Source organism: Haemaphysalis longicornis, unplaced genomic scaffold (assembly GCF_048455015.1).
Source record: "Haemaphysalis longicornis isolate Haplotype H1 unplaced genomic scaffold, Haemaphysalis longicornis Haplotype H1 scaffold_5, whole genome shotgun sequence".
NCBI lineage: Eukaryota > Metazoa > Arthropoda > Arachnida > Ixodida > Ixodidae > Haemaphysalis > Haemaphysalis longicornis.
Window position 1 is genome coordinate 81,309,324 of NW_027526385.1, and position 25,877 is coordinate 81,335,200.

The window sequence follows — 25,877 nt, forward strand, 5'->3', positions numbered from 1 at the left end:
GCGTGTCAACTCTCATTTCGGCGCTTCTCAATCTTCACTAATTCAGAGCGTAATGAAATTGTTTTGCTCACTGTGTCAGCGTGCCACACCCAACTGTCGTCGTACAATTTATGCCAGTAATACTGGCACAAATACCAATTCATACGTGAAATAGCTTAGACTCCGCATAGTTATCGATCATACGACCTCAGTGGCTAAGGTGTTGTGCGCTACCGACCTCAAGGACATGGGCTCGATCTCGGCCGTGGCGGCCGTTTTTTTCAATGGAGGTGTACCTTCAGTGCATTAAGCTCCAAGAATTTGACACTTCTTCACCTAACTCATTTGTCCGACATCCTTGCCCCATAGCCTTCTGGGTCAATGACCCGTCAACTACCATTCACCTCAAAAGCAGCGTTCAGCATTGTTTTAGGCACAGGTCTCTCAACCAACCATCAGTGCGGACCACCGCAAGAAACAAGTGTTCCTTCTCTTTCTCCTCTCTCACCGCCGGGTGGGCGCAGCACGCCAATACCGAGTGCCACTAGCCACTGAAGTTTGTCCGCACGCTCCACAAGATGAACAACTTCAGAAAACACAGAGGCAACGTGGATAAGAAGTCTAAACTTGCCAACGTGCAGTGTAACGTGGAAGTGTTGCAGGCACAGGTGCAAGATGAAATCTTAAAAACAGTCAACAACAACAACAACAACATGAAGGGGAGGAAGAAGAAGAGGAGGAGGAAGAAGAGGAGGAAAAAGAAGGAAAAGAAGAAGAAGAAGAAGAAGAAGAAGAAGAAGAAGAAGAAGAAGAAGAAGAAGAAGAAAAAAAGAAGTGGCTGCATTGGTGCTATGCCCTGCTGTAAAAAAGGCTCCTGCGAGTTTGGTAGCTTTTTCCCTACTGCACGCCACCGCCAGCCCACGCTTTAACTGCAACACCTGCCTGCTCTAGCAGTCGTTTATAGGCCACCCATAGTTTGCCCTATGATCAAGAGCCACTTGTGTTCGAAGCCACATGCAAGCAACTACGACAAAAGTGAGCCGCGTTGGTTACTGAGCTGGTAACAACACCATTTTGTACGCACGAGGGAAAGAATCTGGGAGCAGACAGACGACTTTCCCATACAAACTAACTAACGTAAGAAGCCTAGCAATGAATTTTTGCACACAAGGAACCCAGGGATAGATTTTGCCAAACATCATATTCTATTATATGGAAGAGGGAGGAGGAGAGACAGCTGATGCGACACACAACCCATTCATTCCATCAATGCACACCAATGATACACACTCAGTGTCCTCATTCATCTGCCTCAAACACAAGTGCAGCTCAACTGTACAGGGCCCTTAAACAGAAAGACCACAAACAGTCCTTACCTCTGCAACTTCAGCGGCGTTCAGGAGGGATTCGGAGCAAGTGTCCCATTCCGTATCATCGCCAGCCACCTGAAGATACCCGGGGAAAGACAACTGACACTCCAAAAATCTCAAACTTCAGAAGAGCTCAGCAAAGTAGGCCACAGAGATTGAACTCACATCATTGTCACGCATCACGTGGGCTGGGATGCCTGCCAGAAAGAAGGTCTCGTTGTACTCCAGGTTGAAGCAGACCCTTGGCTTGAGGGTCCGCTGGGGAGAAGGAAAAGAAATTCAAGGTTCGTTCGTACTTTGAGTGAACCGCGCAACTCTCAAGTGGGCGACGTGCTACCATCATGTGTCAGGAGCTGAACCTCGTTACCCCCCTCATTGAAAATTAAGAAGTTAGCAGCTCAAACAACGAATTTGACGCTAGCGATTTGCCTTTCGCGTGAAGGGGCAGGTTTGGAGGACTTTTTGGGAGCAAACAGCTGCAAAAATATATTAAGAGATGCACATGCTGAATGCGATCACCGCTCTCCCACAACAAACCGTTCATTGCTTGCATGAAGGTGCAGGTTCACTGCACAGCGATACAAAGCCCGAGTGCTCGGGAAGTATGGATGCCCACCCAAAGCTAGCCACTTTGTCTGTCATTACAGCCACCATCAAAATTAATCATGGCAGCGCTGTGAACCTTCAACGCAAGCATCAAAACAACCAGGCCGGCATTGGTGCGGCATTCACGGCCTCCTCAGCCTCCTCAGAGGCTAACAATGTGCCAGGGTTTGCAATGTGGGTTGATACAGTATGAAGTCAGCGCAATGAACAAGATACAAAGGAAGACAAACAGGAATTTCACTGTAGAGTTATTTAATATCAGCAGAATGAAGGATGCGTGCATTAGCAAGCCTTCCTAAGCCCTGAGTACAGCAGAAATTGGTTTCTTGCGAAAGTCATCGGAGTGATAAAAAAAACCCCACGTATTGCCTGTTAGATTGTGCCGTTTTCGAGTTACTGTTTTTCCTTGACTGTTCCCCAGTTGGCTTCCCTCTGGCCTTGACCATGTGTAGAGTGCTGTTTGCCGAATGTATGAATAGAATGATTTGGCGCTGGTCCTGTCTGTCTCATCTCACTTTGCGTCTTGTTTATTGCACTGAATTTACCCATTACATGTCCCAACTTGCCCAGCTAGCCACCTTACTTCAAATAATGCTATTTCAATATGCACCCTAGAGCACTGCACGGGCCTGATTTATCCCTTCCACAGTCTGGTGTTTCTAGGCGTGACGCACCCCTAGTGTCGGTTTGGTTTCCGAAATATGAGGGAAGGAACATAGTGATTTATTTGACTATGATAGCATCCGGAACACAACGCGTCGAAAGGAAAGAGTGCGGGTGAGGGATCGCCTTTCTTCCCGATATTTTCAGTTTGCTATGCACGCCTCCGGGACGACGACCCCACCATTTCAACATCAGAATCTGACGCCGTGGAACTCGCACCCCTGCCTCGAATGAGGAACTCTCGGAATGTGAATCTGAGCTCAGTTCGTATTCGGATCGGAATCGAAGAACCACAGCTCTCCTGTCTGCAGTCGAAGGCCCCACGCGGCCAGCCATCCGAAAGTAATTGCGCACGGAGGGAGCACTTTCAGCAGCCCGCACAACGCACAGAAATGAGCGCGCAAAAGCCGCGATTGAGTCATGTTTTGATCTACTGGAGAGGCAACAGCGCGCTGGGCTAACCCGGCACGCCGTAGCAGACGCTTGAATAGATAAATAAATACATAATAACAACAATAACAATAAAAAACCTAGAACCCCGTTGCGGATGGCACAGCCACCCTTGCACCCGTAATCGCACGTGTGCCACAGGTTCATTCATCCTGACAGAGTACAGCGCATCGAGCGAACAGGCCTCCCAGCAACGAAAAGTGGGCGAGGTCGCTCCGCACTCTTCAATACAACGTTAAAGCTAGCGAGTGGAAATACAAGCCACTAGAAAGAATCGACAGATGGGGCGACCAGTCCAGGCACGTCTGCTTTGTGTTGCGGTGCAAATTTTTGAACGCACAATGGAGAGCGTACCGGCACGTCAGTGAGAGCGAAAGGGTTAAAGGCCCGGGGCCCAGCCTGGCACGAGCCCCCCCGGTTTATGAAGCCCGAGGTCCAACTTGGGCCTGTAACACTAAGGGCTGTCCTCCCTCCACTCCTCCCTCCACTCAGCTGGGGGGAGGATTCCGTAATGCCTATGCATGGGCAAATCGATTTCAAGGATCTCCTCCACTGCAGGTACGAGCGGGGGAGGGACTCAGAATACCAGGGTAAGCCTGGGTCATTTATTTCTAAGCCCAGGGAGGGAGCATGTTTGCCTTAACGGGCACTCTGAAAGAAATTTGTTTATGCCTGGTTGAGCTCCCTTCTAGTGTGTACAGAACTCTAGAATTGAAACGCAAAAATCCAAGGTTAAGCAGTGCTTCAGTTCCAATCACATCGGCGTAATAATCGTGTATTGTTATGTCACCGCCACCATCACCTTTGTTGACCAGAGTCTTGGAGAGATCATGTGGTTGTCTCAGGCACAAATGGGTGTGCTAAAACTTTTAATGCCGCGTTTAAATGCACGAGTACTGCACATGCACTTATTTGTTTTGCCTGGAGCGGCTCTTGGCGCTGCTGTTTCTCTAGCACGCGAGTTCGATTTCCGGCCACTGACGCATTGCGATGGGTGCGACATGTGAAACGCATGTGTACATATACGTAACTGCAGAGCTCCATGCTGTCTGAATTAATCCATTCCCCGCTGCGACGTAATCGTATTTTTAGTATGTTATACCCAAAATTTAAAAAAATCTTCATGCTATACAAAAAATTTCAAAATAAGCGTACAATGACTATCAGGCCTAGCAAAGAAACAGACATGTACGTTACTCGTTACTTCTACCTAGTTACTATTTTCGGCAATGAGTAATGGATTTAGTTTTAAAAAAAAAGAGATGGGTAATGCATTTGCTTCCTCTTAAAGAGGCCATGCAGACAAAACAGAAGTTTGTTTTCTTCGGAAGATTTCGTGTTTTATAGTGCCCCAGCACTTGTCCGGCAGCAAACGATGCTGTCTTCACTGAGAAATTAATCAATTTAGGTTGAAACTTTCATTCTCCCGCCAAATCGTGCGTTTTCGTGACGTCTGCCATGAAGTCGCAGGGGCGGGTATTCAAACGAACTTCCAGTGCGTCATTAGGCTCTGCAGTCAGTCCTCAAGCGCTCCAATACGGAGCCGCAGACTGGCGTCCACTGTTGCTTTGTTTTTGACTGTGTTTGCACCTGGCTTGTTTTTGTTACTGCAGAAAGTAATCGTTTCAGGAAACATGGGGTGTGCTCGACGTTAAACAGGGTCATGTAAGACAACTCCAAAGCGGTGGACTGCTGTGCAGCTAAAACAAGCATAGTGCACCCAGTACTAACAGCTGTGTGCAATGGTACTTCCATGTTTACGCGTGTTTTCCTAACTTTCATTTTTTTACCCCACCGTTCTTTCGGCTATAAAATGAATATGTATCACACTTAAGCGCAAACAGCTCATTTGGCAAGCTTACAAGCACTGTGTAATTTGCGTTTGCTTTTGCTGGCCTCAGCCGTCGCGCAGCTGGGTATATGACATGGGTTCTTGTTGCGGGAAATGAGCTAGTGGGTCACGTGGCCATTTCCTTTTTTCCTAATTACCGTATTTTACGGTCTATAAGTCGCACCCCCCTCAAAATGACAGTTCTTCCAAAAAAAAAAAAACCGTATATAAGTCTCACCGTTGTATAAGACGCACCGGTATATAAGACGCACTTGTTACTTAGGTAAACTCCGTTGTATAAGACGCACCGGTATATAAGACGCACTTGTTACTTAGGTAAACTCATAGTGAATCAGGTTGCTAGAATGTGCAGCGAAAGTACATGGTTGTGGCGGCCGCCGCCTATTAACGCATCACCCTGTAAGCAGGGCTAGACACGGGCATATAACATCCAAAGTCTGGACATAACTAACTTCTCAAAAATGGTTTATGGATACACACAGATGGCACATACTTACGGACGGCATTTACGCAAAACCATCGAAGTCTTTTTCCTCAGACTCGCTAACAAATAATTCAGTATCTTCAGTGGGAGTTCCACCGGTGCATCACTGTCGTCCTCCGACTCTCTGATGTCTTCTTTGCCAACATGTTACCACTCGCGGACCGGATTACTCCGGCCTTTATGAACCCGGCTACAACTGTTTTTGTAGAAATGGAGTCCCAAGAGTCGGAGACCCATTTGGCCACCTCTCCAAACATCGCGCATCTCTTGTGTGCTGTCAAAAATCAGCGCAATAAAGGTGTCATGGCGGACGGAAGTGACGCGACGGGAAGCGGCACGAAAATCAACACGAAAATCAAAACTTATTACCGAGCTGTCATTTTAAAAATTAGCAGCACGTTTACCTCCTTCAGAGTAACTGTATGTAATAATTCACGAGCTGCATTTTGTTTTTGCAACCCAGTTGGATGTTACTTTGAATTTATTCTGAACTGTAGTTACTGCGCATGGCCTAAAGTGGCGCGTGGTTGTCGCAGGCCATTATCATTCTAGAAAAAGCTGCAAATTCTTTGGTGCAATGTCCCGAAGCGACATATGGGCATTGAGAAATGCCGTACCGGTGGACTTGGGATTGATTTACACCATAGAGCTGTGTCTCAACGTGCGCAGGCCACGTGTGGCCGCCGCGAACCAGATTTATTCTATACATAAGTCGCACTGGTGGATAAGACGCACCAACGAAAATTTCATAAGACGCACCAAGGAAAATTTCAGAAAAAAACCGCGACTTATAAACCGGAAAATACGGTACATAGTTTATTTGAGCGACGTGATTTTAACGAGGCAATCTTTCGAAAAGACTAAACGACTACTATGAACCCCAATAAAAATACAGCAGGAATAGAAGTCCCACCAGAAGCCAAATGCGAACACTGGCACTTCATTGGCATTGCAGCGCCATCTATGAAAATTGGCAATAAACGAGCTAACCAAACTTCCACCTGTGAGCTGGGAGCAGCCCTGGTCAGCAGGCTATCTTTCGTGTTAAGGCCCTGCTCTAGATAAGTCATTGTCGATGTCCCTAAAACGCGATTTAGTGGGAAAAATCAAAATTTTGGCTAGAAATGTTTAATTTCTCACTGAATAAAGCGTCGTTTGCTGCCGGGCAAGTCATGAGCGCACCATAACACACTAAATCTTTCGAGCCAAGCAAACTTGTATTTTGCCTACCAGCCCACCAATCATAGAATGGTACATTAGACGGTCAATTGCAGGGTAAATAATTATTTACAGCCTGGCTTATTCATATGACTCGGTTTTGACAAAGCGAGCACCGAGGCAGCCCCCATGACAGAACGGTGCTCATGACGTCAACGTTCGCGTCGCACCACTGCCAATCTGGACGTGGCACGCCTGCGCAAAATGATGCCAGTCCCAAAACCGCGAGGAGATACACACGGAAGAGCAGCGCACGCCAACTGCAGCCAGCGCGTTGGCTACGTCACGGGAGCCCCGACGTCGGCAGTTGGGGGAAAGCAGGTGTAGTTGCTGTCACGCTCGTGATGCTGAAAAAGTACCTGTTCCGAGCTTCCTCGTGCGCGCAAAGTTTAAAATAGATTTAAATTGTATGTCGAGGTATCTCCCAGCTGGTTTCGACAGTAACCGCTCAGTATAGCACAAAGCACACCTTTTTCGCCCTTCCGTAACCTGAACAAGATGCACCTGTTATTTTTTGCAAATTTCGGCATAAGTACATTACGATTTGTTCCATTTACGTCGCCAAATTGCGAGACTTAGCCATGTAAACTTGTTTAGTGCTTGTATTTGTGAATTATTTGCCTGTATTTACAGTACTTGCAGTTGCAGCTGTGTAAATGTTGTTTTTATCACTGTTCTCGCGTACTTTTGAATGATTTCTGAAATTGTTCATGCCAGCTATGTGTATTTGTTTGTGATCGGCGCCCGCTGTTGCCGCAAGTGGCCAAGGAACCCTGAAGTCGTCGCAGAACGGCTTGCACTTTGGCCACCTCCCACCACTTTTTGTGGGAAACAAATAAAGAACGAAAGAAAGAAAAAAGAACATAGTTATTTCAACTTTGAAAGTTCGTGTCGGTATTCCTTTAACGGAGCACTGACACGAAAATTTTATGCCACACTTTTATTGCTTTTATCGATGCTTAATGGCTGGGCGAACCCGAAACAGCAGTTCAAATACTTCAGCGCTCGATAGTTCATTACATTGAACGGCCTGAAAATCGTTTGTTTCAGATTCCCGCGCTTTCATCCCGAATGGCGCATATGACAGAATCCCGGCCTGACCTCACCGCTTTGTGCGGACGTCACCGACGCCCGCTTGAGAGGGTGTTGCACCCGCTCGCCACTCGTGGGGCCACGCGCGTGAAGTGACGTCACGAGTTTTTGACGAGCGCTGTCGCGTCACTTCTTTTGGGATCATGGGATGATGTCACGCTGATGTCCATTTGCTGAGTGCCACTCAGCGCGCTGCTCCATCGGCGCGATAAATGCGATCCAATTGAACTATGTTCTTCGCGTCGCAGGCCGCTCATATTCCAGCCAGGGTATTCTGTTGAGTGAAGGAAGCGAACTGTGCAATAATATTAACGCCGAAAATTGGGGTCAGTGCTCCTTTAAGCTCAGCAGGCAGCGCCTCAGCCGCTAAACCGTTGCGACAGGTAAATCGCTAAAAGCATCCAAGTGGATGAAAATGCCCTGAAAAGGAAGAGTGGTCACCTTTCCGATCTTGGTCTTGTTCTGGCTCCCAAGGTCCATGATGGTCATGCCGTGCTTGTCCAGTTCCAGCTGGGCATGCCGCTTGGAGACGACCTGCAAACACGGCGGCTTCAGATAGGCGTGAACCCTGGACGGCACACCATAGTTCGGACTTACGTTGTTGCCGATGACGACATCGCACAGGCGGGAGCGGCCAATCACGTTGGACCCTGGAATGGAAAGAAGACTTAGAAAACAATCCCACGGGCGCTTAAAGGAGCCATGAAGAGAAAATACAACTTCGTTTAATTTGAACGAACTAGGATTCAGCATCTCACTTGTCTCCATTACAGCCACAAAAGATGTTTTTTTAATTAAAAAAAAGGCAAGAAGTATTTAAAAAAATTCCCCGCATTTCCCCGAGGGGAAGAATGTGAAAGTGCGAATGCACGAGTTGAATTTGCGCGGTTCGGTAATGTTCGCGATAGAGAGATCACACACACACACACACACAACTACAAAGAAAGAAAGATGCATTTATTCACAGACACCTATTTGTGCTGTCGTACTTGATTGCTAGAGCGGATCTCAGCTTTGAAATTTCGTGTCAGTACTCCTTTAAGCAGGTGCATTAGCCCTTCTCACGCCCGATTCCTGGCCAATCCCCCACGTGAGTATGTGCTATGTCAGCGGACAGGCTGCGCGCGCCCATCTCCACGTGCGCGGACATCGCCGGTGGACGCAGGTTCAGGGTCGCTTAAGAAGTGCATTGCACTTAAAACTTTCAAATTTTGCGCCACAGTGACGTGTTATGAGCAAGAATGACGTCATATGGGCCAACAATAAAACAATTTTCAGGGCGTTAACTGCACGTTAGCATTCAAGTGATGCGGTCAAATGGAACTAGAGGCCCCATTACAGACGTCCAGTCATGTGTCGTCGCGACAGGTCAGTTAGGCAGCCGCCAATCGCAGAAACAAGGTTCCGTGACGTCATAGAAAAGTTGCGGGAAATTGGCTAGGGGGTCGCGACTGCTTCACACGTTTTCTTTAACATCTCCGTTATTTTTTTGAAGATTGCGATGATATTGATATAATTGTTATCGCACTAAGCAGTCTTTCTAATAAACCCAACTTGTATTTTGTCTTCATGGCTCCTTTAACCCTTTGAGCCAAAAACTATTATTTTGCTTAGCCGTGTGAAGAGTTTTTTTATTGATTAAATACTGGTCAGCCTAAATTTAACTGAGGACGCAGACAAAGACGAAAGACGAAGCACAAGTGTCTTTCGTCTTTGTCTGCATCCTCAGTTAAATTTAGGCTGACCAGTATTTAATCAATTATGATCCAACTAGCTCACATTCTGCCCATTCCGAGTTTTTTTACAATCTAAAAGGACTTCCGACATCACAAATACGAGGTCACAAAAAAAAAAGTTCACCGGGACGGACACTAGGACACTGGCTGCCCATATATCACTTGAACAAGAAACCTACCATGATCAGCATGATTTATGGTTCAAGTAAGACAATAACGTAAAGTTTGTATTGCTATCATTTGTACTCGCAACAAAACTGCGCAATTTCGGTTACCTGTCACTAGTAGCCAAATGAGCCACCCAGGCTCGATGCGAGTGGACACGTGTAAGCAATATTGTTTTTTTAGAACACGGAAGTACACGCTGCCCTCTATCTTCGAAGGTTCGGGATTCCTAGTGTCGACAGATGGTGTTAAATGTCAAAAACAAAAAACCACAAAGAGACAGAGAAAGTATTTTGTTTGAGTTGTTGCACCTCAGCAACACTGGGCACCAAAGGGTTTTAAAGGGGCAGACAACCGATTTTTGTGAAGTGCATGTCCTCCAGCTCGTATGAAAGCCAACATTTTTGAAAACTAGGGAAATTGCAAAGGACTTCTAAATAAACAGGCAAAAATAAGTTCAATTTTGCCCTAAAGTTTCTGAAGACAGAAAGGTGGCGACATGTAGGGTCTAAGAGCGACACTATACTCGGTTACAACTCAAGGACGGCACCACCTCGTGTAGTGTATCACTCCGCCAAAGCGCCGGACCCGTGACGTCAGTGCGCGCGCGTTTTGAAAGGGGTTTGCTATGAATGCGTGATATCGTCTGCCTTGTCTCACGAAGTTTGTTTGTCGTCACAGGAGTCGTTTATAAGCATATTAAGTCCAAGAAATCACAGGAACGGCTCACGCCATGCTCAAAATATTCCCAGTAACGCCCAACTTGCGCCGCGCGGAGAAACATCCGGCTACGGTGATAAGGCACAGCGGCAACTTCCGGTGCCGTTCTTAAGTTGTCACCGAGTATACCTTACGCGTCCAAACAATTCCGTCGATTTCAACGAGATTCAAAATACGCACGGAGGAATAGGAAAGGTTGCACGTTCTCGTCGTTTTAGCTTGGGGACAAGTTTTTAAACACCTCTTTTAATATCATGTGCAGTTAAAAGTGTGTTGCCGCGCGGTTCACTGACGTGGTTGCCACCATTACTTTCGGTGGGGCACGTATGGCTGGTAGGTCTAACAAAAGAGATTTCAAAAGTTCTAGGGCGCTATCAGCAAAACCGTTTCGGATTAAGGTGTTTTAAGCGACGCCCTTTTATTTGGAATAAAAAAAAATAAACCTGACAAAAAATCAGTTGTCTGCCCCTTTAAGTCCGCTTAGGTGACTTAAAAGCGAAAGCCAGCGATTATAAAAGACTTCGCTGCTGCAACGTGTTGGAGTCTCCTTCTTAGTCTTTTGACGCAAAGTATTCTGACCGCAATCCACGCAGCAGCTTCCAGTCAGAGCTCTCCTCTGTGGGCCCCCCCATTCTATGCATGTGCCGTCGCGTTCATCTGTCATGAGGCACACATCAGACTAATCCTGTATTCGGGTGGTCATTTTAGAGCGCTCTGGAGCACTCCCGAAAGCGACTCCGTGTTCGGGTGGTCGAAATCGAGCGCTCGACGTATGTTCGGTTGGTCGTCTCAGAGCGTCGCCCTCCACTCCGAGCGCCTCCGACTGCTCTGATGCCGAAGTTGGAGCACCGCCGCGGCTCGCCCCACTTGCCTTTTTAGTCAGCATTCGCTGAGGCCTAGCCAGCGGTTTGTTGTGGCAGTATTTCGACGTTTTTGCTTCTCGTGCTATTACTGAAGGCATCTCCGCATCATGTCAAAACGGAGACGCCCATTGAGTGTAGGGGAACCGTCCCCGCTGCTTCCTGCAGCTCGAAATCGACGCCGAGGAGAAAAGCAGCTCAGACGACGACGACAACTCGCACGTTTACGCGAAAAAGTTCGCCGAACTGTTCGCCGCACCGCTTCCCGTGTTTAGAGTACAGGAATATGTTCGCAACTTTGGCTTGGAGCTGGCCGGCCTGGCTGTTTGCGGTTGCCATGTTGGCTGCGCCGCGGCGCCACGGTTGCATGCTGCTCCAAGATCGGGTACGCATTCGGTTCGCGAGCGGCGACTCTTGCTCGGATTGGGGGAAGCGGCGTATCGGCGTACTCCGAGTCGTATCAGAGCGACCACCCGAATACAGCACAATTCTTGTTTCATTCTGTCTCGGTGCCGGGTTACCGCTGCGGTTAGCGCACTGGGCGGCCGCTCTGGCAACCTGGGTTCCAGTCCTACACAAACCCAAATGTGTTTTGAAGCGAAGCTATTTACCCCTCAAAGGGTTTTCTCGCGACCGTTGGAGTCAACAGAAAGCTCCCGCAAATAAATGAACGAAATTACTGGCACCGCCAGGAATCGAACCTGGAACGAATAAAGAAATGGAGCGAGAGCCCGTCGTCTGACCAATTGAGCTGCGAGCCCACGCGGAGACGGGGGAGACCTTAGCAAAGAATATCTCTTTGAAGTAATAAAGGGTGTGGTTAAGTGCACTTCACTTGTCTCTGGTTTCTCTTTTTGTACAGCCACGTGTATGAGTTCAAGTGATGTTGCTCGTGTAGTACGGGTATGCTACACGAGCGTTTGGAAGGACATTTGAGTCAAAGGGCCTTTGAAATTTCAAATGTCCTTCGAACTTGAAGGAGTTCCGCCGATCTACACGACGATTTTCAAAGGCAGTTGAAAGTTTTCGCGTTCGCCCGCCATGTTTTGGTGTCGCCACTGCTGCCATGTTTCGTTCTTGGCAAAAATGTAATTTTAGAGTTAAAAATGGGAAAAAAAAAGCAATTATTAGAGATCAAATTGATAACTATCTACAAGCGCGCACAAAACATGCACAAGGAAGCCAGTTTCTTTTTGTCCGTTTTTGCACTGTACCAAGTCGCCACGTAATCGTAGAGCGAGTGACAGAACGAAAACAAGTGAAAAATTATGAAGATGTTGCACTTGAAACACAGTTTTACTTGTAAATAATTGTTTTTGTTATTACGGCTTGCAGAAACTGAGCCCAAGGGTACGACCATTCGTGTTTCAAAGGCCTTTAAGACTCTCAAAGGTCAGTTGTCGTGCTCCTTTGACTCAAATGGCATTTCAGTCAAAGGCCTTTGAAAAACGTCGTGTAGCAGCTCAAAGGTGTCATTTGAGTCAAATGACGAATTCGATTCGAAGGCCTTCGAAACGCTCGTATAGCACGGGTATTATTCTTCAATGAGCACTCTCCCCCCCCCCCCCCCCCCCATGTACTGCCTATGAGGACAATAATTGAAATGAAATCACAGGCAATGTGCACCATTTTGAGCGCAAACCCGCCACCCGGTTTCAGCAAAAAAAGTTGTGTCACAAGAGCTAAACAAAAAGCACTACAAACTCTGCACACTGACACAATCATTCACGGGTGTCCTCTTGTTGTCAGAGTTGAAACCCGAAAGCAAAACTTGGGCACTCACCAGCCTTCAGAGTGAAAGTCAAAAATTTCGGGGGGGATACGCCCACTTCCACCTTAAGCACGGCATGGATCTGCAGGCAGGGGAACGGCAAAGCAGCGGCTTGTAAATCAATCAATTCGTTGATCCATCAGTCAATCTAGCTTCATTTTCCTAAATAACGTTGGCACCAGCTCTAAAGAAAACCCAGGTCAGAGTCAACGGGCACGAAAAGAAGTATCTGCCACATTGAACGCATGCAGTGTAAGGCAGAACGGCGACAGAACCAAGAGACAACAGACATGACATGAGTAGCTGGACATGGTCGGCAATAGGAGGTTGAGGAAGACTGAACACGAACTAAGCCAAGATAATCTTGACGTGCGACAGGCGCAGTTGGAAGGTGCTGGGATTCTCGCGACGACGGCCTAGCAAGCTTTACCTTGCCCTTTCAGCGGGCTTTGTTTAAATAGGAAACTCGGAATTTTTCCGTCTTCCTGAAAGGCAATACTAAGGTTTTGTCAATTCTTCCGTACACATGCCAAAAGACTATTCTGCGCCTATTTGTACTGAAGGGCTTATCAAAGAAGCGGCTGTGTATGTCCTACGGAGTTTTGAAACCGCAAAGTGCGTTCGAATTCGTCTACTACAGACGAGGGGGCGGAGGCGTCAGTCAGTGACATCAAATGGCCTTATCCTCGAAAAAGGCAGCTTCTGCGAGTCAACATGTTAACTGTAACACAACGACGACCCTCAATTACTAAGTTTCTCGAGGTTCGTTTTGGCGCGAGTACACAACACGAGGACGTCGAGACGCGAGGCCACCACGAAACGAAAGGGGACGCAGACGAACTCTACCGCCCGCCGATGTGGGCACTTGGTTTAATGCTGTAACCCATGAGTGCGAGATGAAACACCGAGAAGCGCTTGACGATATAACTGATATAACTTCGTTTGGCGCTACGTCGTGCAGCCTTGAAGCGTATACGCACGGGGCAAAAACGCGGCAAGTCGCGGCACGACGGGAAGCGATTACTAATACGCACGTTATTGTCGGCATTCTGGTCTTCGGTGTCTTCTGGTCCCTGTATCAACTGCGTCAGATCCACGTCCGACGGGTCCATGCTCGAAAATCGCACGGGTTCGCCAGGTTCACGGCCACACCATTCAAATACACGAGCGTTCGCTGCAAAATCTCTTGGAATGACTTTAGTTAGCCTGTTCGCTTTGCGCCGTAAGAGCAAACTGACGGAAGAGCAACACGTAGCCGACTCGCATACTTACGTGACGGCGAGCTGCCGAATAAACCTATACGTTCGCTGCCCCTTTGCTTATACGGCTTCTTAGATACGCCCCCTAAACTGTGCGCACATCTTTAACCCCCTCCTCCATTTCTTCTTTTCTAAGGTAAGGGAGAGGCCCGAGTAAAAGATAACGCTACGGTTGCAGATGGTTGCAGATTATACGCGCTTGCGCATAGTCGACCCGTGTCATGACCTGCTGACGCCGCAGTGGGCGGGGCTAGAGGAATATCCGTAACTTGGGACGTTAGTTTGGAACACTTACGGCATTTTAATCCCAGAAATTTAGAATTATAAAAGCGTCAGAAGTAGCCGACGAGCGGGGTTACATTTCCCATAGAGAAAAGGTATTTTAGGTCAAGCAGAAACAGGAAATAGAAGAAAATTGGATCCAGATAATACAATAGGAGTAGAGATAAAAAAGTTGCAGCCACCGATTGCTAATAGGATCAAGCGTAATTGGCTTAAATTTACTTTTAAAGCTAGTTTCCGAACTAAGAGTTCAGATCTCCCGCCAGCAATCACACTTGGCGCACCAACACGCAGTGCAGCGGAGCGCACCCAGTGGAGCAAAACGAACATTCCAGTTTTGCACTCTCTTTACACTTTACCACTAGAACTCGTACGAGTCAGTAATACTCGAGGCGATTATCTCTATGAATGATTTTAGCATTCCACGAAAAAAGTTTAACAAGGCAAGTTATTTATCGTTTGAGTTTCTTCAACGCGGCAGCCAAAATGGTGTCGACTCAAGAACGCGCCCGCACTCAGACTTGCTCTGCTCACGCGGGCTGCACAGCGCACTCCACTACAACTCTGCCTAGCTGCCCAGATTGTGGAGGAGTGCTGCTGCTGAAGCAGCTTCTGTACTTGTGTGTGTGCGTGTGTGACCCCTTTTACAAGTGTGCTGTGTCCTTTGTAGATTCATGTGTTGTCTATATCTGTAGTGTTTCTCTGTAATGTTAATTTTCCCAGTGTGCAACCCTTTTTTTTTTCTCTCTTCTGTGTTTTATATTTACCCTTATTCCCCTTTTTCCTTTTTTTTTCTCTTTTGTGTTTTATATTTACCCTTGCGCGAGTTACATGCATTGTAATGTCAACCTTCTCCCCCTATCCTCCTATTCCTATGTATTCTTTTCTCCCTTTCCTCCCCCTCCCCCCCTACACCAGCAGGCGTTCCGGTGTCCGCCCCCTAGGCGAGACAAACTACGCCTGTTGGTGGCTTTTCCTTTTCCTAAGTACAATAAATACATACATAACACAAGTAGCCTTTTTCGTGGGCTCGCAAAAGGGCGCTGCCCTACGGCCACTGTATGTAAATAAAAACTTTCGCCCACTTTCACCGCGCAATACAAACAAAAAACAAGAAAAAAAATCTCCCGGCGTGCACCGCGGCTATCGGTGTCTGCGGCTTGCGGCCGTGGGGCAATGTGCTTTTGTCGTCGGCGGCGGCAAAGCGCGGCTTTCGGCGCCTCGTAGCATCGTCTGGCAGAGCCCGATGCCGCCGAAAAAGAAGGAGAAACCCGCCGTCGTCGCCGAACCAGCGCCCAAGCCGCAACGCCAGGAACAACATGCCTACTCGGACCACGAGCTTTTTCTCCAAGCCTTCGAGAGTGAGTGCAGCCGCCGCCGTTGTGGTGGTGAACGAGCCGACGGGTCGGGCCAGTCGAGCCCGAGCTCGCCGCGGCCTCCCCCACCACTTTCCAGTTCTCCGTGAACTCGTTTTCTCACCGTTTTTCGTTTGACCAGTTCATAAACATCCCCGTTTATTTCCACGTCCAGCGTGTTCCCGCCAACGATGGAGCGTCATCCTTGCGGGCCCTTTCGTGAACTTCCGAACGAGGCGTAGTGTCAGAGCGCGCGGCAAAGTCGCGGTCGAGCTGGTGGGCTCGTGATTTTTTTCGCTGGTCTCCTGCCCCGTGCCCTGTATCGAAATATCGCCTTCGGCACGTCACTTCAGCGCTGTGTTGTGTCTTCTGCCGCTGGAAGTTGCTTATCTGCGGCGGTGTACGCGGAAACTTCGAGACCACGATCGTAAACACGTACGGAAGCGGCTGAAACTGCTCGGTCGCTTCTAATTTGTGCGGTGTTCATTGACGCCGGAGCTTTCTGAGAGCCTTGGTTGGCGCTACTGTAATATACTATCAGCGCGTGTTGCGCGTGGAATTGTCTCGCAGGCCCACGTCGTCACAGATGACTTCACGCAGGTGGGCCGCTCGCGTTTCGAGCACGCGCAGACGATGCACGCTGCGATAGTTCCTGGTGCGGAGCGTATCGCAGCAGGAGGGGTTTTTTAAAGCGCCGAAGAAAAAAACCCGCGAAATTCCACGCACTATTGTCATGTCAGAGCTAGCGCAAGACGAATTGCTGCCTCGCAACAGAAAAATAATGTAACCCCACCGCACGGCTACGAAGAGGTGGAAATTGGGCTAGTTACGCTTGCTTGTTGTGAAGACTAGTAGCATGTTAAGCGCAAACTTTAACTTATATTTTCGGTTGGTTGGCGTGACGATGGGCCCGCAACCGATGCTTTGTTTTTTGTTTGTTCCTGCTTTTTTACGTTATGTTTGGAATCAGCATAACATAAATGCGCGGGGAAAACAGTTGCGGACGGGCACCCAGCATCCTCGTAAAATGCGCGCCAGTTCAACGCGGCCAGCGAGCCCATTGTTATTCTACGACTTTGCCGGCAGTTTTTCTGTCTTCCGAGAAAGGAGTAATCTTGTGGGCTTTGTTCGATTCAGTCCTGCTGTAGTGTGTAGTTGGGGCCTTCGCTTGTTATGTTAAAAAAAAACATGGGTAACTTCCTCCTTCAAAGGAGCGGTTTAACGTCATATAATATAATGACCGTCTGCGGGTGTATTCATATGCTCGTACGGACATCCATACACACACGCATTTTTGCACACGCCACCAGCTCTTGTAAAAAAAGGGGTTATGATTGTGCTTCACGAAAGGGCAGGAAATGTCATTCGTCTCTACGCTTTTCAGCTGCCACTGAATCTCCTGCAGGCTTGGTCCCCGTTTTATTCTTCACGATAGTGCAGATGTGCCGAAGAGTAATACAAAATATAAATATTGTTATATATTTCTTGGAGCGTTACTGACGAGACAACATTTCTGTCTGGCGTGATATCTCAGAGATACTTGTCAATGCACCAGAAAATGTATTCAGAATACAGATATACTTTTTAAATATATTTTGCAAGGTTTTATTGCAGGAAAATATATATATATTGTAACGTAAGCGGCAGGGTATGTATTGAGGCAAAACTATGGCTTGCTTACCAACACAAGGGAATTTTGAACTACTATACCCAGCATAACATAACAAAACTTGTTGAGCTAGTTGGTTCATGCTTATTGGAAAGGCTAAAAGGGGGCGCTAAGCAGACGAAGTAAGACACAAACACCGTCTGTATGTGTATGTGGTGTTTGTGTCTTACTTCGTCTTCGTCTGCTTAGCGCCCCCTTTTAGTCTTTCCGATATCCCCAGCAGTCTCGTACAAGAAATATTTGTGGTAGTGGTAAAGATGCATTGAATTGAATTTTATTGATCGCGCGTGTACATGAAACGTGAATGGGTACAGATGCACTGGGAGGTCCCAAGGTAAGAACCGCAGACGGGACCTCCCATGATGATTGTAAAAAAAAAGAGCAATCATCAAGCAACACTAGAATACAATGTCAGCAAATAAACACTCAGCATAAAACAGAGAAAGATGAATACAAAAGCCAAAGAAAACCAAAGAAGAGAGAGAGAGAGAGGAATTTTATTGAAATGAAATAAACACAGAAAGGTCGGCCTGACGGTAGTATATCTGGCCAGCTATTCTGTCTGTGGGAAGGGAAAGGGGAGGAAAGAGTGTGGATAGAGGACGAGAGAGATGAAGATGGCGGAGAAATAAATGAAAGGCTATGTATAGAAGATGCCTATACCGATACGGTGTATGTGTTAAAGTTAAGCCGGACGGGCCTCAACTACAATATCTCTGAGAGGCCGCTCCTGCGCAGAAATGTCAGCACAGCTTTAAATGCCTTGTGGGAACGCTTCGCGTCTGGCCAAGGTCCCAGCAGCACTTCCTCCGACACCACACGACAGTCCAAACGGGCCAATGTTCTCACTAATTGTTCTCGAGGTTGCGCATAGCGTGGACAGTGGCAGAGAACATGCGAAATAGTCTCTGGTACATGGCATGAAATATTACACTAAGAAGCAGGAACACTAAAAAACAAAGAATACAACTCCAATCTATTCAAAAAGGAGATATGAATACAACATCAACAACAAGGCATGATACTACACTTACAATTCAATCAAACAGAAGGGCCTAACAAGAAAGTCTTTAATTTGGATTTAAAAACGCAAAGTGAATTACAAGATTTAATATCGGAGGTTAGTGAATTCCAGAGCGAAATGGCGGAGAATTGAATCGTTTGTCTGCCATAGTTAGTGTGTATACACGGAAGTAACAGATTCTGGCGTGAAGCAAAGCGCGTTGAATTGAGATTATAAGTGATGTGTTGAGGGAGAATATCTACAGCAAGGTGATCGTGCAAAATTTTAAAAAAGATAATACCAATGCTGTACCGATACAGATGATGAACGGGCAAAACACGGAGCTGATAGAACAGCGGGGAAGATTCAGCTTGTCGATGGGAAAATGTAATGATGCGTAACGCTTGTTTCTGCAGTGTTATTAATGGTGCGATGTGGGTATGATAAGTACCACCCCAGGAAGAAATGCAGTAATTTTGGTGACTGTGGACAAAAGCGTAATACAAAGTTACAAGAGTTTGCAAGTTGAAGTATGGTCTAGCTTTAATCAAAACTCTTATACCGAACATAACTTTCTTTGAAATGAAGATTACGTGCTCATGAAATTTAAGGTGAGAATCGATTATTACGCCAAGAAAGTTAGTGCTACGACGAAGTTCAATTTTATCACCTGAAATATACAGGGAAGGGATGGCGGAAATTTTTCTTTGAGGGGAACTAAATAGCAGAAAGCATGTTTTAAGAACGTTAATAGATAACTTGTTGAGGAGACACCATCGCTCGAGGGAAAACAGGTCTGCTTGGAGCATTTGGGTTAAGGTACACATGTTTTGATGGGAGTTAAAGATGGTTGTGTCTTCAGCATACAGTATGCATTGTGAAGAGGTTAAACAGCGAGGAAGATCATTAATGTAAATTAAAAAGAGCAGTGGGCCCAAGATTGAGCCTTGTGGAACGCCTCTGTTAACTGTGACCAGGGGTGATGTTGCTGTGGAAACTGAAACTATTTGTTGCCTATTTAAAAGAAAGCTGCGTAACAAAGTAAGAGCAGGACCTGTAATGCCATAACGCTCAAGTTTAATGAAAAGAATGTCATGGTCAATGGTATCAAATGCTTTCGAGAAATCTATGAAAACAGCAGCAGCAACGTCGCCGCGATCAATGAAAGATTTAATTTTATCTATTAGACATGCAGTCGCAATGTTAGTAGATAGGGCAGCACGAAAACCAAACTGAGAGGGGGTGAGTAAGTTGAATTTTTTAAGGTAGCGGGAAAGACAGGTCTCAATAAGTTTTTCTAGCACCTTATCTAAGAAGGAAAGAATAGAAATGGGTCGATAATTATCCATACAGCGCGCGTCGCCATTTTTGAGTACAGGAACAATTTTTGCTATTTTCAAGGCCTGAGGAAATGATCCGGTTTTAAAAATTAAGTTGAATATATAACAAAGAATTGGCGCAACAAGTCGACGTACAAGTTTCAAATGGAACCCATGAATACCATCTAAGCCAGGCCCAGTAGTCTTTAAACCTGCAATGGTAGCTTCGATTTCATCAGAACAAGTAGGATAAAGAAAAAAAGATTGGGGGCAACGCAAAAGGTCAGAAGAATAAGGGCACGAGGGAAGTTGTGAGCATATAGCCGAAAAATGATTGCTAAAAGCATTAGCAATATCTGCAGGTTCAGTAAATGATGAGTCATCCTGAGCAACGGATTTAATGGGCTTATGCTGAGTAGCGTTATTCAAGAATTCCTTAACTTCCATTTTTTCTTTATGTTGTTACCTCACCTATTGAATTCGTTGTCGTAGTAGCGGCGCTTGGCGGCTTTAAGAAGCGAGCACAGAACTTGAGAGTAGCGTTTATAACGTGCTCGGAGATTAGAATTGAGAGGTTTACGCTTGATTGATTGATTTTAGGGTTTATTGCGCCGACGCAACGCAGGCGATGAGGCGCGCCGTAGTGGAGGGCTCCGGATTAATTTTGACCACCTGGGGATCTTTAACGTGCGCCGAAATCTCGTACACACGGGCGTTTTTGCTTTTCGCCTCCATCAGAAAAGCGGCCGCCGCGGCCGGGAATCGAACCCGCGACCCCGTGCTCAGCAGCGCAACGCCTTAGCCACTGAGCCACCGCGGCGGGTAGGTTTACGCTTCATCTTTTTATATAGGTTATCTTTTTTACGCAAGGCAAGAAGAAGGGAATTTGAAAGCCAAGGACACCGAGGGGCAGTGTGACGCCTATTGGAAGTTATTAATGTTGTGCAGTCATCGACAGAATTGATCATTGCATCAGAAAATTGCTGTAAAGCAGTATCAGGATTAGAGACATTGAATATGCTGGACCAGTCTATTTCTGATACAAGGTTCAAAAATTTTTCACGATCGAAGATAGAATGCTTGAAGGTTTCAGTTTTGTTTTTTTCCTGCTTGTGCACGTAAAAAAACACGGGGAAGTGATCGGTAATATCACAATCGATAGTGCCTGCTTCCTTTGGGGAATCGTGATTAGAAAAAAATATGGTCAAGGAGGGAATGGGAAGAATGATCTACAACACGTGTAGGCGTATTTATGAGTGACTCATAACCGTAGCTACAAAAGGCACTGGTGTATTTCGAAGTGATAGGATTCGCAGAATCAAGAAGATTGATGTTAAAGTCACCCATAATGTACACATTTTTGTTTTCGAAAGACAGCTTATCAAGCACAAGAAAAAGCGCATCGCAGAAATCAGCTGCATTACATGAAGGAGAGCGGTAAACGGCGCCAAAGACTGTCCTTTTAACATTTGAAGAATCAATTGGATCCAGTTCAACCCAGACAGATTCGCATTTGGGAACATTTATGTTTAAATCTTTGCGTCGACAATATGAGAGCTGGTTTGAAACGAAAATGGCAGAGCCCCCGTAAGGGCTACCACTACAATGATCGTATTCGCAACCATAGTCGGCAAAGCCATACATATCGCGATCTTCACAAGTAAGCCAGGTTTCAGAAAAGCAGATGATGGAGAAATGATGGTTCAAAGTATGAAGTATTGCAGAAATCTTGTTACAGTTCCTTTTAAAGGGTCCATGAAGAGAAAATACAACTTTGTTTACCTTTAAAGAGTTAGGCTTCAGTACCTCACTCAGCTCCATTCCGGCCACGAAAGGCGTTTTTTAACCAATAAAAACGCATGAAATGCGTGCGAACTTTCAAATTTCGCGCCACAGTGACGTGTTATGGGCGCGAGGGACGTCATATGGGCCAGCACTAAAAACTAATTTTCAGTGGGTTAGGTGCACGTCAGCATTCAAGTGATTCGATCAAACGGAACTAGCGGTCCCACTACAATCGTCCAGTCATGTGTCCTGGCGATTGATTAGTTCGGCCGCCGTCAATCGCCCAAACAAGATTCTGTGACGTCATAGAAAAGTTGCCGGAAACTGGCTAGCGAGTCGCCACAGTTCCACACGTTTTCTTTAATATCTCCGTTATTTTTTCGAAGTTTGCTATGAAATCAGTGTCATTGTTATCAGGACAAAGCAGCCTTTCTAATAAGTCAAACTTGTATTTTGTCTTCATGGCTCCTTTAAGGCTACGAGCGTTGAAATGAATTGCGCTGAAAACATTCGCGTTACCTAAACATTTAGCTACCTTTGCTGGTGAAGCACAATTCATAATAAAAGAAGAGAGAGAGCTATAAAGCCAAGAAAAGTGGCCTACTCCTCAAAAATTGCAAGGTCGTGGTTAGTCAGTATCCGAAATACATGACCGTTGGTTGTTTTTCGCGCCTTAATAACACAGTTCTCGGTCCACACGAACATCTAGTTTTTGTCTTTCTTTAGCGCACGCGCCTTTCCGAGCAACCTTTTTGTTTTCTGCGAAATTTCATTTCAGCAGCGTTACATTTATAGAAGAGAAGGGTTGTTCTTTTTCGAAGGCGTTAGCTCAGTCAGTGATCAACACACAAGGTTTGTGAGCCACGTCTTTCTACTAGCCTGGACCAGCATGTTTGTGTTATAACGAACAAACATGACTTTCACGTTTTGAAAGTCATGGATTGTGATATCTTTTCATCGAGTTGTGACAGTAACGAAAGGCCATTAAAAAAAACATTGAGACATTAATAAAATCCTACACTTTTAAAAGGAAGGAGGATAGCAAAACAAGACTATTCCAGTCACAAAAAACTTGCTCAACATCATATATGATTCTCGTGGTAAAAACGTGGAGTCAAATCTGGCAAAAAAGTAAATGAAAAACGTTTAGCACGGTATCACACAGTAAAAGTATTTACTGCAGAGATGTGTTTTAGTACAAAAATACAGGTGGTTTTAGATACTGTCGCGGTACAGTTGTATTGTGATACTGCCCTGATGATGTACTCATAGTGAAGATACTTTGTGTATACGTTTGCATCTAAGCATGTGTATTAGTTTGTGACAAAAAACGATTGAAGTGCATTGTATTCACCCTAGATAAGCCGATCTAATCTTCCTTTTCCTTTCAGAGCCGACACAAATATACAGATATCTACGAACACGACACGTAGCATCTGTAAGTCCTTGTATTATGCACTTAAGTGGGGTCTTTCTTGCTCGCTACACGTCTTTCACTGTTATTTCTAAGTGCTCTAGAATCTGTTGTGCTAATCTACGTGTTCATTTCCTTCCCTTCTTTCCCAGCCAATATTTCTTCATAGGACATTAACTTATATGAGTCATCGCATGTCAAGAAGCCATAAGAATAGGTGAGGGGATTGTTATTTTTGCTATACTCATCTTGAAGGCGATATTCTGTTCACGATAGGTACAAGCCAGGTACTTCCCTTGCGATGTAGAACGTTAATGAGACGTGTTGATATGCCACAGCCCATCCCTCATTCAACCTAAAAGATACCAAACCACCCTTATGTACCAAAAGAATGTGTTCAGTTGAGTTAAGAAACCACTTTACGCTAAACAAAAATCACTGGTCCCAACGAAAAAGATGTAGCATTGCTTGGGCTCAACCCAGGCCGTTCGATCCAAAACCCACGGTTTGTGTGAAATGTTGAACCACAGGTTCTACCCTTGGGCTGCGGAGGCCAAACTCCGGAGTCGTTTTAGCAGTGGATCGGAAGAGCCGGTCTTGTACCTATCTTGTAAGAGAGTGTTGCATCTTGAAATTTCTGGTGATTGTGCCATATAATCAATTGTGCTACTGTGACACTGCTGACATAGAGGCACGCACTGTGGTGTTGGTAAACAGGCTTTTACGTGTAACATTTGTGCACAATGTATCTATCACTGCAAGCATGTGGTCACTGTGAAGTTATCTATGAAGGTACCATTTCATTGTTATAAGAATACAGTTTATAACAATGCCAGTTATAACAATTTATTGGATATAACAATGAACAGTTGTGGCACCATCAACTTTGCTATATCTTATATGGTAAAATAAACCACTTATAACAATGGTCATTTACCTTATTGTTAGTTTAACAATTGACCCTGATATGAGCCTACGTAAACAGTATTTCGAGATCTGTGGGAGATCATGGGTGCATCGTATGTGACCAAGCATGAAATGAGTTGCGGCATCTTCTATCTTTCAACACCGAAAAAAGTTGTTGCCTTTTATGTAGCCATGTGATCCCTGAAGGAAGAGACCTCTTGACTGCCCCTCTCATCTCCTGCTATCAGCTGGCCCAGGCAATGAGAGAGGCAGAGGGCAGCTCTTCGACATTGTCCAGATTAAAATAAAGCTGCAGTGGGATAAAGGCAACTGTTGATTACCGGTGCTAAAAAAGGCAGAAAACACTATCACTTTAGTTAGATGCAATCTGCCAGTCATTAAAAGGGAAGAAACGGTCAAGGATTTGATGCAGAGGCTTCCTCCCGTGTGAAAGACGGTGGTCTTTCCTACGGGCCATGCGGTTGGCACACGCATGGCTAAGTTTGGCTGGTAGGCCGTGCAGTTACATTTTGGTTTTGCAAATACTGGGGGAAAATTCCTACACGCTTACAAAAGTAACTTTTTCTGCCCAATCCTGTTATAACAATTACTAGTTATAAAAATGTTTTTTTTTTTTTTTTTTTTTCTCTTATTTCATGTTGTTATAGGTGGGTTAGACTGTATACAACCAGTGCATACTGCTGGGGATGACATACGGAGCGGGAACTTGGCACCTTACTAAACAATTAAAAAGCGAACTTAGGTCGGCTTAATGGGCCATGAAACAGATGATAGGAATAACGTTTAGGGGCAGGAAATGAGCTTCCTGGATCAGGGAGCAAACTCTAGTAGAAGATGTCATAGTTCAAATATCATAGTGCAGTGATGATGATGTTGATTCTCTGTACCTTCGTTTTCAAGGAAAACTTTCAAAGTGGACAGCCTTCTTCACCGAGTCCAAGCACAACAAGATCCATCGTCATGCAGGTTTGTTCTTTAGTGGCACGACCTGTGCATGCATGTGTGATTTCTTTACAAATGTTGCGACGTTCTGCTGAGGTGCAAGAAATACACCAATTGTAGTGTGCGTCCTGCTGCTTGAAAGCTTCCTAGTAACGGAAGTAAACAACGATTATCTTTTCAGTGCGCGTGATAAGTATTCACCATGCTATTAGTATGCTGCAAAAATGCTTGTAGTGCATGTGAATGCGCGTGTAAGGAAGTGTAACCACCGTTTTACTGTCTGAAAGCTTTTTAGTAAGAGAAATAAATGTGCAGCCTATCTTTGCTGCTTGGCCAGCTAACATTGTGCGGCATGCTGGTAATATGCTGCAAAAATATTCTAGTGCTTCAGTGAGCTAGCGTGACAAACATCTGAAAACTAAACTGTAACCCCGCCTTGACGTGCACCTTGAAGTCTAGATGTAACGCTGACACACAAATCTGTTTGCACCTTTTTCCATGTAGTGTTATGACTGCAGTACGACTTTGGTTGAAAAATCCGGGTCTGTCGTGTGTGTGGCGAGATTGTCGGTTCGCTCAGCTATCCATCAAAGGCAATTTTGCGCAGACTTCGGAAACATACTGTAGTTTTGCTATTCGAAGCACCCTCCCCTACTTTCGGAAAGGAAAAAAAAAACGGAAAAGAAGGTTGCATGCAGATCTAATTATCCCCTTTTCTAAGCAACCATGGCGAGGTGGATTTGAGACGCGCTGAGGCCAAATCGTCTATGAAGTTTTCAATTAAAAACCTCTTCAAGTGAACAGAAGACAACCTACTGGGGAATACTGAGAGCTGCAGCCCGAGCGGCACAACGGACTCGAATGGTAGTGAGGGGGAGTGAGTATCGTACATAAGTAGTACATTCACTGTCTCTACTTATTTTTCTTTTGAATGTTTGCCAAATCAGAAAGTATTA

The 25,877-nt window shown here is 45.8% G+C and overlaps 2 protein-coding genes across 6 annotated transcripts in view; one reads left to right on the plus strand and one right to left on the minus strand.

The window, feature by feature from the left end:
- LOC144138509 (uncharacterized) overlaps window positions 1-14,637 on the minus strand; it is a 32,164-nt gene extending 17,527 nt beyond the window's left edge. Inside the window, exons 1-7 of one of the 3 annotated variants that reach the window (XM_077670830.1) lie at window positions 14,239-14,637; window positions 14,001-14,140; window positions 12,979-13,048; window positions 8,312-8,364; window positions 8,156-8,263; window positions 1,515-1,607; window positions 1,356-1,424 (exon numbers count right to left, since the gene is read on the minus strand). In XM_077670830.1, the coding sequence (XP_077526956.1) occupies window positions 1,356-1,424; window positions 1,515-1,607; window positions 8,156-8,263; window positions 8,312-8,364; window positions 12,979-13,048; window positions 14,001-14,078 (471 nt within the window). In that variant the 5' untranslated portion in view covers window positions 14,079-14,140; window positions 14,239-14,637. Of the gene's footprint in view, window positions 1-1,355; window positions 1,425-1,514; window positions 1,608-5,417; window positions 5,699-8,155; window positions 8,264-8,311; window positions 8,365-12,978; window positions 13,049-14,000 lie in introns of those variants that run through there. The other 2 variants (XM_077670831.1, XM_077670832.1) reach the window with 2 other exon arrangements.
- Window positions 14,638-15,613: 976 nt separating this feature from the next.
- The window catches only part of Su(z)12 (Polycomb protein Su(z)12), a 35,589-nt gene continuing 25,325 nt past the window's right edge, over window positions 15,614-25,877 (plus strand). For 2 of the 3 annotated variants that reach the window (XM_077670833.1, XM_077670834.1), the window contains exons 1-4: window positions 15,614-15,868; window positions 23,030-23,076; window positions 23,205-23,269; window positions 24,880-24,945. In XM_077670833.1, the coding sequence (XP_077526959.1) occupies window positions 15,754-15,868; window positions 23,030-23,076; window positions 23,205-23,269; window positions 24,880-24,945 (293 nt within the window). In that variant the 5' untranslated portion in view covers window positions 15,614-15,753. The remainder of the gene's footprint in view (window positions 15,869-23,029; window positions 23,077-23,204; window positions 23,270-24,879; window positions 24,946-25,877) is intronic. The other variant, XM_077670835.1, reaches the window with a different exon arrangement.